The sequence below is a fragment of the Haliotis asinina genome, chromosome 4, assembly GCF_037392515.1.
Source record: "Haliotis asinina isolate JCU_RB_2024 chromosome 4, JCU_Hal_asi_v2, whole genome shotgun sequence".
Lineage (NCBI taxonomy): Eukaryota > Metazoa > Mollusca > Gastropoda > Lepetellida > Haliotidae > Haliotis > Haliotis asinina.
Genome location: NC_090283.1, coordinates 43,461,943 through 43,476,796, shown reverse-complemented (window position 1 = coordinate 43,476,796; position 14,854 = coordinate 43,461,943). Strand labels below are relative to the sequence as shown.

The following is a 14,854-nucleotide window of genomic DNA, read 5'->3' as shown; positions in this document are numbered from 1 at the left end:
TAGGATCAAAGCGACTGTCCAGCACGTACTTGGTGACAGGTTCTGTCTTAACCGTGGGTTTCTCTTCCTTCACAGCTGGCATCATCACTTCTGGCACCTCGTCATCAAAGTCAATGTCATTCAGGTCCATAGCAGAATCATCTGAAAGACAGGAAAAGATGGAGTGCATGCAGAGGATTAATGTCTACCATCTCTGGAGCACCCACTGCATGCAAGAACGTCCATGGAATTTCAGGATTTGCAAAATGCCACCAGTGGATCGAGTTTTGATCATGGGAACGGCAATACTCAAAAGATTACTATGAATTATTAGCAGAACCACAGTATCTTGCCTTTGGTTCTGTATACTGTACTGCAATAAATCACTCAATATTTCCAACTTTTGTACCATCATTTTATTAGCCCTTTAAAACCTTTTCTAAAATGTCTAAATTTGAATCATTTCGTCAAGATCTATTTTCTTCTCTGCATTATGATCATATCTCATATACCGAAATGAAACAGACCAAACCAAAGGCCTTGTACCGCTATACGTACTGTGCTATGGTAAGGGCTTAAAATATCACCCATATGAAGGAACAGAGTCTCATTATCCTTTAGATGCAATTAACAGCTGGAAGTGTATATATTTTATACAGTGAACCCTCAATATACCACTGCACAATGCTCCAGGAAGCAACGTTCAACAGAATTTATTGCAATACTCAGCATGTTGTGTCATGAAATAGCTTCAATTTCAGTTAATTTCTACTTATCACTGGATATAACTGGAAATAATTATCAAATTTAGCAAACAATTAAATGGTGTCCAAAGAATTGAACCAAATGGAATCCTGGTAGCTGTCAATGAACTATTATTCCTTCACTCAGTCTTTTCACTGATTAAAGTAAGTCAATTAAATATGTCGAAAGTCCTTACAATCCATGACTTTCAAAGAAGAGTAACCCTCAAATCATTTTAAGAAGGAGCACACTGACTATTGAGACATTTCAATTTAGTGAAATTGAATCAAGAAGCAACAAAGGTGAATGGTCTTTTACAATATTGTTAGAGAATGGAGAAAACACTTCATACAAGGATGATTTCCCGCCTACCTTGAGAGACAACATTTGTGATTTCATTCTTGTTGTCATCCACGTCCATGCTTCCATACTCCTCGATTTCTGGAACGTCGTCTACAGGCTCCTGCTTGACCTTCACCTGACTGACCTTCAACTCCTCCGCATACAGTTCCCTAGTGATGTTCCGTGGCTGCTTCACCGACTTCACTGGCTTCACGCGCGGCGACGACTTGTCCATGCTGAATGGGTTGGCTGGCCTGCAAGACAGTATTCAAAATGTTTCGTGTGATGGGCTAGTCACTTAAAATCGGTACGGACTCCTATGTTCTGCAGAAATCATATTCAATCAATTTCTTCATTTCACAAATCCTCATTCCTCCCTACACACACAACCAAAATTGCTACTTTTCATCTTTTTTTCAGTTTCGAATTTCAGGGTATGGTTTTATGTCAGTTGGGCTCTTAAACCAGCCAATAAAGACAAGGTAGAAACAGGAATTTACTGAATTTGGTATCATTTGCAATTTGATTACTTTAACAATTTCTGTGATGATCATGACATAAGACACAATAACAGTATTAATGATAATATTTAAGAGTCTAGTACCCTCATTTATTGTCCAGGACGCCTGTACGTTAAGAGTAGGAGTCCAAGGGGCTCTCAAATACAGGTCCCAAGAATACTGAGCGAAAAAATACATGAAAGCGCAAGTTCTCCCCACTTTTTTCCAAGTTTCTTTACAACCTATGCGATACAAAGCTTGTGATGAAACCTGGAATATAATAAAGAAACCCTTGTCCTTTCATGTGATCCCTTATTCCCTCCATATATATCCCTTATTCCCTCTGTATATATCCCTTATTCCCTCCATATATATCCCTTATTCCCTCTGTATATATCCCTTATTCCCTCCGTATATATCCCTAGTAAGTATCCATTAGGGTGATAATGGGGAAGTCCATCAGCTGTGTAACGAATGAGGTCTGACTTTGATTACTGACTTCGCTGGCTTGGTCTTGTTGACTTTAACGGGCACAGGTTTGAATGAGCTGCTGTTGGGCCCTCGGTGCAGCTCCTCCATCAGGTCACCTAGCAACTCATCATTCTCCAAGGTCACGTTTTTCTGTGAAAAAACACAAAACAGAAACCTCAGTCGACATACCCCCACTGCACAACTTCACAACATCCCTGGAGTGAGTGAGCGAGTGAGTTTAGTTTTACTCTGTACTCAGCAATATTACAGCTATATGGTGGCGGTCTGTAAATAATCCAGCCTGGACCAGACAATCTAGTGATCAACAGCACGAGCATCTATCTGTGCAGTTGGGAGCGGATGACATGTCAACCAAGCCTGACCACTCGATCCCGTTAGTCGCCTCTTACAACAAGCATAGTCGCCTTTTATGGCAAGTATAATGGGTTGCTGAAGGCCTATTCCACCCCATGACCTTCACGGCTCACAACATAACTGGCCTAATTACCATAGAGGGATGACACATTTAACAGAATCTTGACTATGACCTTGACCTAATTCTGTGAACTTTTGAAGTTGAAACAATTACTGGATCTTATGATGGTAGATGTACAGATGCAACAAAAAAAATGGTTACAAAACTGGCCTTGACCTTTGACAGATGACCTTGATCTTACATGGGTAGGAATTTCTGTGGCCTGAAAGAATATAGTAACTGTTACCTCTGGCTTTTTCTTGGAAGTGACAGCAGCTGCAGCAAACATGCTCTTGATGTCGCTCTTGGGTTTGGTTCCTGGACGGACAATATTCTTGTTTTTCTTGTCTGCTTTTTTCTTAGCTGAAAGGAATGACAGTGTAACATATGTTTTATTTCCTAAAAAGTCAAAAGAAAGGGCTTAAGAAAGAGGTTAAAAATCACACACAAAACAGGTAGGGACTTGTGTCACAAACACCAACCTACTTCCTGCTTCATACTCACTTTGACCTGTATTGAAACAAAGATTGTCAATTTTCTTTTTCCTTATGAGCCCTGTTAATATTTCTAATCCTTTCTAACCCATGTTCACGGGACAGTTTGCTTATAAGCTAGCCCAGCGTTACAATGACAACATTTCTGATCTGTATTAGTAAAATATAGTTTTAGGGCTTCTGTACATTAGTTGATGCCCTAAACCAGCATAAGAAAACATTTAATGCACACTAGCTCAATGTCCATTGGCATCTATTTCCTGGCTCTGTGAAAGTAATAAAACCATGCAACATGTGAAATACGACACCGTTTATATCCATTGGGTATTTCACTCAATTTTAATTTTGAAGAGTGAAATACTCCTTAGTAAAAAACAACTATCTGGAGTCCTGGGACTAAATATGTTGAATACGGTAAATCAGGTACCCAAATACTCACCTATGCACCTTTTATTGTTTTATACCAGCCTGTCATTATTTTCAAATGCTGCTGCTTCAACAGTGCCATGCACAAATAATTAAGACAGGACTAGACAAACCAGTGATTGATATTCTAAGCATGGTTCATGTGATTCGGGTGTCTTAAAGTCAAAACACCTTGTCAACCACATCAACCATTTGTGATCACTTGGTCCAGTTAAGCCGCCTTGTATGGCAAAAATAGGTTCTTTGGAACAAGAATCAAGACAAAAGTCGTGACAAAGAAGTATGAAGTGTAGGAAGATGCAAATAGTGTAATTTTGAAAACTTTCATACTTTCAACTTTCGTGAACTCATCACCATCCAGATCCTCGTCAAAGATTTCTCGTCCATCTTCAACATACCCAGCTCCATCTAAAGAAGAAAAAACAGAATTACAGATGGAACAGCTACACACAAAGAAAATCAACAGCAGAATAACAGGTTAAACTGTCAACCTGAGTATTTCCTCCACAGAATGTATAAGGGCAAACACTGATAAATTCAACTCCAACTACAGTCTAAGGCAGCCATGTGGTTTTAATGATTATATTTCACACAGATGGTAACAGGTGAAAGTGATTTCAGTTGAAATCAGCTGCGATATTGGGGCCCAGTAACAATTGATTTGACTTATATATCTGCAGATTTGCGAAAAACTGCCATCCCTGACTTCAGCGTTTTCCCATTTAGATATGGCCACACTTTCTACTTTAAAGTTTACAACTTTACCGTGAGCTTGAAGAAACTGTTTGTACCTGGCAAAATAATTCTAGTTGGAAGAACAGGATATTTATTACCTAGACATTAACAAAAATAACGTTATAACTTATTTCACATGATGTTTCTTTGTTTTTACCATGTTCAAAAAGATCTGGAGTGCCTTAATATATTATTTAGCAACATTTTACCATCATCGATGATCCAGTCATCTTCCTGACGCTGTCTCACAATCTCAGAGTATTTGCTCTCGTCAACCACCTCATACACATCCTTCTCTTCCTCCACCTGCACACAAAGAAGGCCAGATCAGATTGATCTAGTTTATTATGTCAGCTGCCAAGCTTACAAATTAAACAGCTCTGTCAACAGACTTAATAGAGTATATGGATTATTTCTAAGAGTATACGTTGTATATCTCAAACGTGACAAGACAATAACACACAATGTGTGCTCCTGTGCATGGAGCTCAGATCACAATCAGTTAAAGTTAAGCAACGTTAAACCCTTGGAAGGGTGACAATGTTTGGCAACTTGACTCCTCAGAGTTTCTAGGAAACTTCTAGGACTTCCTAGGACTCTTGCCCCACAACAAAGCACATGTGGTCCCACCTTAGGCAAGTAAGTTTGTTAAAAAATACCTCTGTTCACCCAGCAGAAAATGGGTACCCGGTGGGATAAGTCATGTGTCAAACAAAGTGACTAACCTTAGAGTGCCACACAGGCAGGTTTTGTTATCCATGTTAATACTAGTACATTACTAGTGATATTGTTAACGCCATAAGCATTCACCTAGTGAATGGAGTATAACGCATGACAAATGCACTTATTACTAACCATCTCACTAAACACTGTAATGAATTATTAGAGTTATGACAAAATCGTTTGACTTTCAAACAGAATTCAAACAATTTACTATTATTAATCAAACAAATTTAGTAAGAATATTGTTCAGGTGGTAAGGGATGAAAATCAAATGAAAATATTTGGCCCAAATGAAAAACAGTTGTTCACAGATACATTACACAAGGAAATGATATTAAACATTAAAAAACATTATAGGCTATCTTTAGCTAACAAAAGAATTTGGAACTGAATCCAATTTAAATCAAATACCATTCTTACCTCATACTTATTTTTCTCCCCTTTCTCTTTTGTCTTCCTTAGTCTCTCGAAAGCTGCTGATCTGCCCGTCTTGTCAATTTTCTGACGCTTTGACCTTCCTCGCACAAGAGACTCTGAGTACAAATCATCATATCCAGATGAGTAATGATGACAGCCATTCAGATAAATACTTCAAGAGACGCTGGATAAAGCATTCACTTGTCATGAAGACCTGCGTTTGATTCCCCAGATGGGTACAGTGTTTGAAGTCCATTTCTGGTGCTGAAATATTCTCGAAACGTTTGTAGCTCTACGAACTTCTTAGGGTCATTCTTAACACATTGGATCACAGTTAAGAATTCTTAGGGTTACGAACGTTTCGAGAATAAGGCCCCTGGTGCTGAAATATTGCTAAAACTAACTACCTAACAAACAATGAATTCACATTTAGGTGAATATCACTTATCGTAATCTCATGAACATTGCAAATAATTACAAATTAATAACCAGAAAATAACTTGAAAGGTAGTTGGTAAGTATAGTTTCATGCAATATTTAGCAATATTCCAGAAGGGATACTAGAGGGTACATACTACAGGGTACATATTGTACCCATGGAGGGAATCGAAACCCAGGTCTTTGACAAAACGATTTAACCACTTGGCTAACCCACAGTCAGACTTGAAAAAAAAGTGTAGACCGACATCCCAGTCTAGTATTTTTTTCCATCAGGCAAGCTAATTTGCATGTCACGCTGTACCAGCGTCAAGTGGACTTTCCATCGTTAATTATGTTGTTTATTTAAATAATCAACAAGAAAATCGGCTACCACAGTGGAAAAATTATTGGAGCAAGAGATTTTACAAGTGCCACTGTACCGGGATACACTGGCAATTCAAGAATTATTTCCATCCCTGCATTCATACTTAATACACAGACAAGGTCCTTAGATCCTCTGCTCCCTGCCAATGAATGAACACGTCAAATAGAAGATGACTGATGCAAATGATAGAAAAGGTTCCTGACACAGCTTAGCAAAGATTAGCAGCAATGGCAATTTGTTGTTTACTCTCTAACAACTGATCACAGGAATGAGTTCTTTTTTTCCCTGAAAATGTCATAACAGATACTGAAAACATCACAGTAACGGCTGAGCAGGTGGGGATTTCAAGGAGGAAAGAAGTTAAGAAGTAAAGTGAACTTTGTTCCAAATGACATCCCAAGACTTTACACCCGCGTTTGTGCCTAGATGTCATTAATACGAAAGTATGCGAAGGTATGAAGGCATGACTGATTTTATGGATAATTTGCTTTATTAATAAAAGTTATGCCCGTACCGCCATCCTATCCCCCATCCCCATCAAAAGTCTAAATTACAATCTGACGTGTATACCTCACTCTAAATATACATTCAATAAACTAGAACAGGTATAAAAATCAACGAACTTATTTCTGTGTTGGAATATTACACCTCGGAAGGATTCGATGGAGCATGTAAAAAAGAGGGGTGGGGGAACGGGTGGAACTCTTTCAGCTTTATTTCTACACTTCATTGTCTTCACCCTAATTTTATGCAACTGGTCTAATAACATGAAAACGGCGTCTCCTCAGTCTCTACAAGTTGCCTGTCCTTGAATAATACGTCAACACTTCACCAGTGGTCTGATACTTTCAGCATTGTAAATATCGCCATAATGTTACGTCTCATCAATAAGCCCTGGGATCTTCTTTTTCAGATGATAATCGACATGAATAACAATGTCTCATAGCAATCGCAGTTGTATGCATCACCCAAAATTTTGTTCACACAGCATTTATCGAGACATGTGATATACTGTAGGAACCTAGGCAGATATAGCAAAACGTATTCTTTTCGTTGCCAGTTATATATCTTTACATACAGCGCAAGGAAGAGAATACATACCATTTTGATCGTCGTTTCCCACTTCAGCTGGCTGAGGAGGCGCCATATTTCCCGCTTTAATTTGTACTCGCAACACCACTTCTCCGAAATCATGACTTAGAATTTGACGAAATAGGCATCGCTTTGAGGTACGGAGCTTTAGTTATTTTTGTATCGTCATTCAGAATCCTTCGGGTTAAAGATTGGATGAAGATGTCGGAATGTTGAGTATACCAAGGGAGTTTACTCGGGAAGTGTTTTGTAAACATCGTTCGTTCCAATTCAAAGAAATTTATACACACGTGTTTGTATGCGAGCCCAGCCTTTCTTTTTATAGATTACGATATTTTTGCGTTGAAAGCTGCGTTTGTTTGCGTAATTCAACAACAGTTACTGAATATTTCATCAATATATATATGCTTATATTAAAACATAAAGTTAATTATATCAGGGATAATCTACAACAGGTCACTCGCTTGCTTTCTTTACCATTTGTACTAATTAACGAGTGCCTGGTCATGCTCCAACGCACACAGTGACTTGGCTCGTTCCCAGCGCATCTTCAGCTGTGTTTCACAGAACTTCATCCAGTTTATTGTATCACTCGGAATTTTACAATGAATGAATGAATTATAGCAAGAATTAAGAGCAAGAATTATGTGAATGAATGAAAGAAAGAAAAAGAATAGAAGAAAGAAGTACATATGTCAATGAATGAAAGAATTAATGATACACCGCGACCTTCCCTCCCAAGAGTTAGTGAGTGAGTTTAGTATTACGCCGCACTCAGCAATATTCCAGCTATATGGCGGCGGTCTGTAAATAATCGTGTCTGGACCAGACAATCCAGTGATCAACAACGTGGGCATCGATCTGCGCAATTGGGAACCGATGACATGTGTCAACCAATTTAGCGAGTCTGACCACCCGATCCCGTTAGTCACTTCTTACGACATCCCTCCCAAGACATGTTAAACAACATCGCGAGAACACTTAAGCTTGTTAACATCAGCTGTCCTTTTAAAAATCTAATTTGAGACATTTTTGTTTACATTAATAATTAATTCAGATATTCTTATTGCATGTGGGAAATGGAATGGGCATTAACAAAATGTTAACTGACACTGTCACACTGCCCTCAAAAATAAAGCGCAAAACTGTCACAGAGCGTTCTAAAACACCTTTCCAGTTTTGTCAAATAATAAGGTCAACAAGAAAAAAAAGAAGTTATGGATCTTTAACCCTCAAGCATCAATGGCGAATCAGATCAGATCGGCAATATGTCATATTCTTCACACACCTCAAATACACTGTAACGTTTTGTTTTAGGTTATGAAACTATCACTATTACTTGCAAACACAATTCACCTGATAGTATATTCCCCTCATATGAATTACAGGTGTATGTGAAAGATGTTCTTGAAGAAATAATTAGAAACCCTCAAACAATGGCGTGTAGCATTTCAATGGCAGATCGGCGAAATGTCATATGTTTCACACACCTCAATTACACCCTAACACATTTTTAAATCATAAAACTGTCACTATTACTTGCAAATACCTTTCAAATAAAATTATGTTTTCCTTCTAAAAATTAAACGAATGTGTGAAAGAAGTTTTTATCGGCATAATTTAGTCTATCTTCGCGGTGAATCGAGAACAGAAGCCAGTGAGCTATAACATACCGACTTGAAACTTTGCTACAAATCTACTGTCCTAATACGGACACTAATACCAATTATTTGACTTAAACTGAAGTGACAAAATAGTTAACCTATCTTCTACATTCATGTAGGATTTCAGTTGTTACAACACTCAGCGAACTTAATCAGCTGTTGAAAATAAACCGGGCTCAATCTTAAATACTACGGGGCCACCATACAGGCTAGACTGATAACGTAACGACCCGAGACATACGTTCAGCGGCTTTTCGGGGAGTTTCTTCTACCCCTCTATATAGGCTCCCTAATTATATGCACGGAACTGTTATCTCCTACTGTAACTGTTACTAGTTTTATTAAAAGACAAAGTTAATTATATGCATAGAACCTTTTTTCGCTACTGTAGTTGTTGCTAATTTTTGTGTCGCGTGTTACTAAGACACTATATTTAAAGCATTTTTATTGAAATTAAGAGGTGACCGGATATTTCTATTTTGATTGCAATTCATGAATTTGATGAATCGTCATCAAAAACCGAATATATATCTAAAATAAGGATATTCTTCTGTTATTACTTTTGAAAAAACAAATAAAACAAAACAAATGTTGGTTTATTCAAAGCTGTTATTATATATATATATATATATATATATATATATATATATATATATATATATATATATATATATATATATATATATATATATATATATATGATATGTCTCCTTTGATTCTAATTCATTCCTTTGCCAAATCGGAATGTCATATTTGGTGCGAACCGAACATACGTAGTTAAATAAAAATATATTTTCATCTGAAAAATGTAGAATGCATCCGAAATGCTGAAAACTGAAACTGTGAATTTATGATAGCTTGACCTGAGTCCCTCTCCTGTACGGTGAAGGGGCAGAGAGGTCCACATTCATGCAGGTTACAGGGATCATACTAGGAGATAAACATCATGGGTTGGGACCCGTGAAGGTCGCGGGGTAGAATAGGCCTTCAGTAACCCACGCTTGCCATAAAAGGCAACTATGCTTGCCGTAAGAGGCGACTAACGGGATCAGGTGGTCAGGCTCGCTGACTTGGTTGACACATGCCATCGGTTCCCAATTACACAGATCGATGCTCATGTTGTTGATCACTGGATTATCTGGTCCAGACTCGATTATTTACAGACCGCCGCCATTAAGCTAGAATTTTGCTGAGTGCAAACTCACTCACTCATCATGTACTGGCCAATTGTCGGGTGTTATTGAGTATTTGATACCCGGGAATACATTTGTAACCGACGGCGCCAAATACTCAATAACAAATTGGCCAACACATGATGTTTATCGGCATTGTAAACACAAAAGTAAACCGAAGGGTTAAAATTTACTGCCTGCGCTCGTTTACATCGAGTAGGGGTACAGCAGTGAAGTGTCATCAGCAGGCTGTTTCAGCTGGTTTCCTTGGTAGCATCTGCAGTTGCTCATTTGTGACGTGATTCTGACTTTACGTCATAATGTGATTTGAATGAACTATTATAGTTAAAGTACGGGACGCAAGTGTCCTCGTACTTTAATTATAATAGTTCAGGGCGAAAGTGTGCTTTATTACACTCTACATGGTGGTAGAAGGAACTGTATTTCTTTTCTAAGTTGCCGTATTTAATAATTTCAAAGTCTAATTTCGATTAATATATGGCAGGAAACAAACGACGGTGTCTCTGACCTAAATTAAGAATCTTTGCACAGGGCTAACTAACGCGTTGTTCTTTTGACGTGTCAACCCCCTACGTTAAGACAAACGTTACTGGAAAAACAAATGATGAACAGTTTGGTGAAGGTTTATGTTCAGGTTAAATATCTTCTCTGGATCAGTTCATTTGCATCTGTGATTCTCTTAAACCATAAAAGGCAATATGAACTACCAAGATGAACTACCAACGAAAGTTTAGATCATTACATTCAGCTGACTAGTCGTGACATTCCACGATTGCATTGTGGCAATGTATACATTGCAAACATTACTGTGTCTCTGTAAAATTATAAGTCGAACCATGAGACATTTTATCCATCGGAAAACTTAAACGTAATGTTTCCACCAGTGATGTTAGCTGTGTGATGCAACTGCAAACCAGCAGTTTACTGTGGGAGGTTGTACGAGGCGATGGCAACTGACATCCATCGTGACGTCAGTTACATTGTGACGTAATGCAAAAAAGTTCGATTACGAGGGGGCAGACAGGAATGGCGTCAACACATTGTGACGTAATGCAAAAAGTGCACATTAACGTCTGATAAAGTATTGTCGGCGCTTTTGATCTTTCATCGAAGCATCTTAGAAGTGTCAATACGCAACGAATAGCCTTGGCCTCCATGCAGCTAGTTCACCCCCCAACAATATTAATCCGTGTTAGCACGGCCATCTGCAATCAAAGAGCCGACTTATGGGATCGGGTGGCATTGTTAACTGACTTGGTAGACACGCACGTCATCGTGGCCGAATTGCGTAGATCGATGGTCGTGATATCAGGCACGAGAATGAGTAGCTTGAATGAGTGCGATGTTAAATAGCAAACACAGGCTGTAATATAAATGTATTGCATGTTGTATATATAATATATGTAATCGGCAACCAGTATGCTTAAAAATGTATCAGGGGCGGTGGGGTAGCCGAGTGGTCAGATCGGTTATGCGTGGCCACATTTCCATCTGTGATTCGCTCTCATTTACAACGATAAGTCCCTTGCCGACCGCCATGGAAGGACAAACTGAATATGTGTTCATTTGTGAAGAGCACACGAGAGCATGCAGTGACGTTGGTTCCAGCGGCCATGATGTCCATTCCATTTCAAACGCGCCTGCCTCTGACGTGGTGTTAGTGGTTAACGAACTGCAGGTCGCCCACAGCGGAGACTGGGTGATCCTGATATCCTAACATGTTCAAGACAGAAGTACATCTGCTGCGTTAAGAGACCGGTTACTTAATGCATTGGTGTTATCGTGTGCCTCCAACTGTTGTGACTCTGGGGAGACCTGGTCAACGTGCATATTCCACGGGCCCATAGGCTTGAACTCTCTGCCACAGTGTACAAACAGCACTCTGACTCATATAAAAGCGGACAGCAACCAGTCCTGTCGTTGAGTTTGACCAGATTCAAAAAGCCTGATCCATTTCAATAAACGTTCAGGTACCTGAACAGTGCACGACAGTGAAAATGTATTTATATTGCCCTCCACTTTTCTTGGACATGGCCACGTGCACGTGAAAATCATTGACATTAAGAGAAGGGTAGATTTCCATATTGACAATCCGAATAAAAAATGTGTCATTTACAACAGAATATATCGGACGTAAAAGAACGTAATAAAGCCATTTCAACTGCCTGATGTGTTTTTGCATACTGTTAAGAAAGTTTGTAAAACGTTCTTTTGTACCTATATATTTCAGACAAAAACGAAGATTTTACAACTTTTAAGAAATAGTGTTACCAATAGCTCGACCCTTCATTAAAGATTATATATAATTAATCCGTCCAGTCGTGTTGTCTACAAACTCACAGACATCCATTGAAACGTCCCTTACGCCTCTATTGTGTTGATAAAAGGGGTGATATAAGCCTGTGTATTGTTTATCTAAGTCATTACCTAATTGTTTTATGACATACCATAAGTTCGAGTCATCTCAATCTCTTACACAATGCTATATTGTCTATGTCCCGGGGGCATGAACCGTCGTGTATATAGGAATACCGATCCAGAAATGTACTCAGGTTTTTGTGGATTTGTACAGACGTCCCTCTGAAGAACATACAGAAGACGTTCATGGGATATTGTAGCATATTCAGCAACTGAACATAAGGTATGGTTATAAACATATGTTTGCTTTCATATCATACTGTTAATATGTACATTGATGTATAAAATAATATCTCAAATAGAGGTTTTCTATTCAGCTTTCATTCACACGATACATCCCAAATGTCGTTTGAGTTAATCAAAGCACGTGGTTGCCAACCATAATCCTTCGAATCAAAGTAAGAAAAAGAACAGAAAAGAAGGCATTGCTCCTGGTTAACCGTTTGCGGAGCATTCAAGAAAATAAGTAACAGGAATGACAATGCTCAAGTTCTTATTGCAAAATCGGCATTTCGAGAAAGAGACTTGAAAACGATATAAGTATCTACACCGAAACGTCGCTATTGCACATTAAAAAAACCTTGATCATCCATAAAGACTTGCCATTCCTTTGTCCTCCTTAGATGTCGTAAAAATGTGACGCAATAGACGTTATTCAGTGGTGATATATGTAACTTGGATTTGAACTTGTTTGTGGTGTTTTGACGATGATTTCCGCCTGATTTAAGTTTTAATAGAGGCGAAAAAATATTTTTCAAGGATGACTTTTCTTTTACACACATTTGTATTTTCACGGCGATTGTTTGCATATATTGATGGCCGGTGAGCAAATATATGTACTCCAGAGAGCACAGGTGTTCCCTTAATCATTCTCAGGTTTCTTCACAAGTTATTCGATACACAGCTTGTGAAGAAACCTTGGGAAAAACAAATAGAGGAACACAGCATGTTCTTTCATGTGATCCCTTATTTTTTCCCTCCGTAGATATTCATAACTTGTAACATAAACGTTTCAGATCACACCAACAAAACTCCTACTGACACAAGTTTCTAAGTGTCTTTAAAAATAACAACAATTACAATATGTCTGTTTGTGCTGTTACAAGATTTGCTGTGTAATATATGCTACTCAAAAGAAGTTGAAGAACAGCAGGGCACTGTTCCGCTAAGTGATCGTAATTCCTATACTAGTACTTGTACATCATATCTTTAAAATGCACGTGGTGTTCATATCGCTTTAAGGAAGTGGAAATTGACCTACATTCTTTCAAGTCTGACCAGTATTGTTAATCAGCCATCTTGTGTCTTTAATTTCTGGTCTGCGGTAGTTTCCCCACAGGAACTTTGCCCACAAGGAAGTTTGCCCGCCATGATAACACAACATTATATAAATATGTGAAATATGATTGTGCTATTTATTTATTTATTTATTTATTTATTTATTTATTTATTTATTTATTTATTTATTTATTTATTTATTTATTTATTTATTTATTTATTTCTGGTGAGTGAGTGAGTTTAGTTTTACCCCGCTTTTAGCAATATTCCGGTGATATCAAGGCCTGGGACACCAGAAATGGGCTTCACAAGTAGTACTTATGTTCGAAATCGAACCCGGGTCTTCAGCATGACAAGCGAACGCTGTAACAACTAGGCTACCACACGGCTCTTATTGTTTTACTGCGTGAGTGGACAAGTGAGTTTAGTTTTACGCCACACTCAGACATATTCCAGCTATCCGGTGGCGGTCTGTAAATTCAATAATCGAGTCTTGACCAGACAATCCAGAGATGAATAGCATGAGCATCGACCTGCGCAACCGGGAACAGATGACATGTGTCAACCAAGTCAGCGAACCTGACCACCCGATCCCGTTATTCGCGTCTTATGACAAACATGGGTCACTGATGGTCAATATTCTACCCCGGGACCTTGATGGGTATATTTACTTAACTACACAGAAACAGCATTATTATATACCACACTGACAGCGTCAAAAAAAGGTAGGTGCATGAGCATTAAGTAAGTATTAATTGTGATTAGAAAATGAAGTACAAAGGTTCTGTGGGGAAAGTTCCTTGTGTGCGAAGTTCCCGTGAGCAAAGTTCCTGGATTCTTAATTTCTTTTTATGCGTGTGCGTGTGCGTGTGCGTGTGCGTGTCGTATACTTGTTTTCCCAGTTTTAAACCAGTTTTATCAAGGGAAATCATGAGTAGGTGATTTTAAAACCCTTTTAAATTACTATACTTAGAAATAAAGAGTAACTGCCTCAACGTAATATGAAAACATTTTTGATGAAATTAATCACATACATAATATCACGAATACTGTTTTGACAACAGGTGAAGGCCGTCGGCGAGATGAAGTTTACAGCTG

At 38.4% G+C, this 14,854-nt stretch overlaps 1 protein-coding gene across 1 annotated transcript in view; it reads right to left on the bottom strand.

The window, feature by feature from the left end:
- Positions 1 to 7,280, bottom strand: part of LOC137281589 (DNA polymerase alpha catalytic subunit-like) — a 78,431-nt gene extending 71,151 nt beyond the window's left edge. The window contains exons 1-8 of the mRNA XM_067812919.1: positions 7,213 to 7,280; positions 5,310 to 5,422; positions 4,376 to 4,472; positions 3,762 to 3,839; positions 2,759 to 2,874; positions 2,065 to 2,186; positions 1,096 to 1,319; positions 30 to 141 (exon numbers count right to left, since the gene is read on the bottom strand). Of these exons, the coding sequence (XP_067669020.1) occupies positions 30 to 141; positions 1,096 to 1,319; positions 2,065 to 2,186; positions 2,759 to 2,874; positions 3,762 to 3,839; positions 4,376 to 4,472; positions 5,310 to 5,422; positions 7,213 to 7,258 (908 nt within the window). The 5' untranslated portion in view covers positions 7,259 to 7,280. The remainder of the gene's footprint in view (positions 1 to 29; positions 142 to 1,095; positions 1,320 to 2,064; positions 2,187 to 2,758; positions 2,875 to 3,761; positions 3,840 to 4,375; positions 4,473 to 5,309; positions 5,423 to 7,212) is intronic.
- Between the last annotated feature and the right edge of the window lie 7,574 nt (positions 7,281 to 14,854).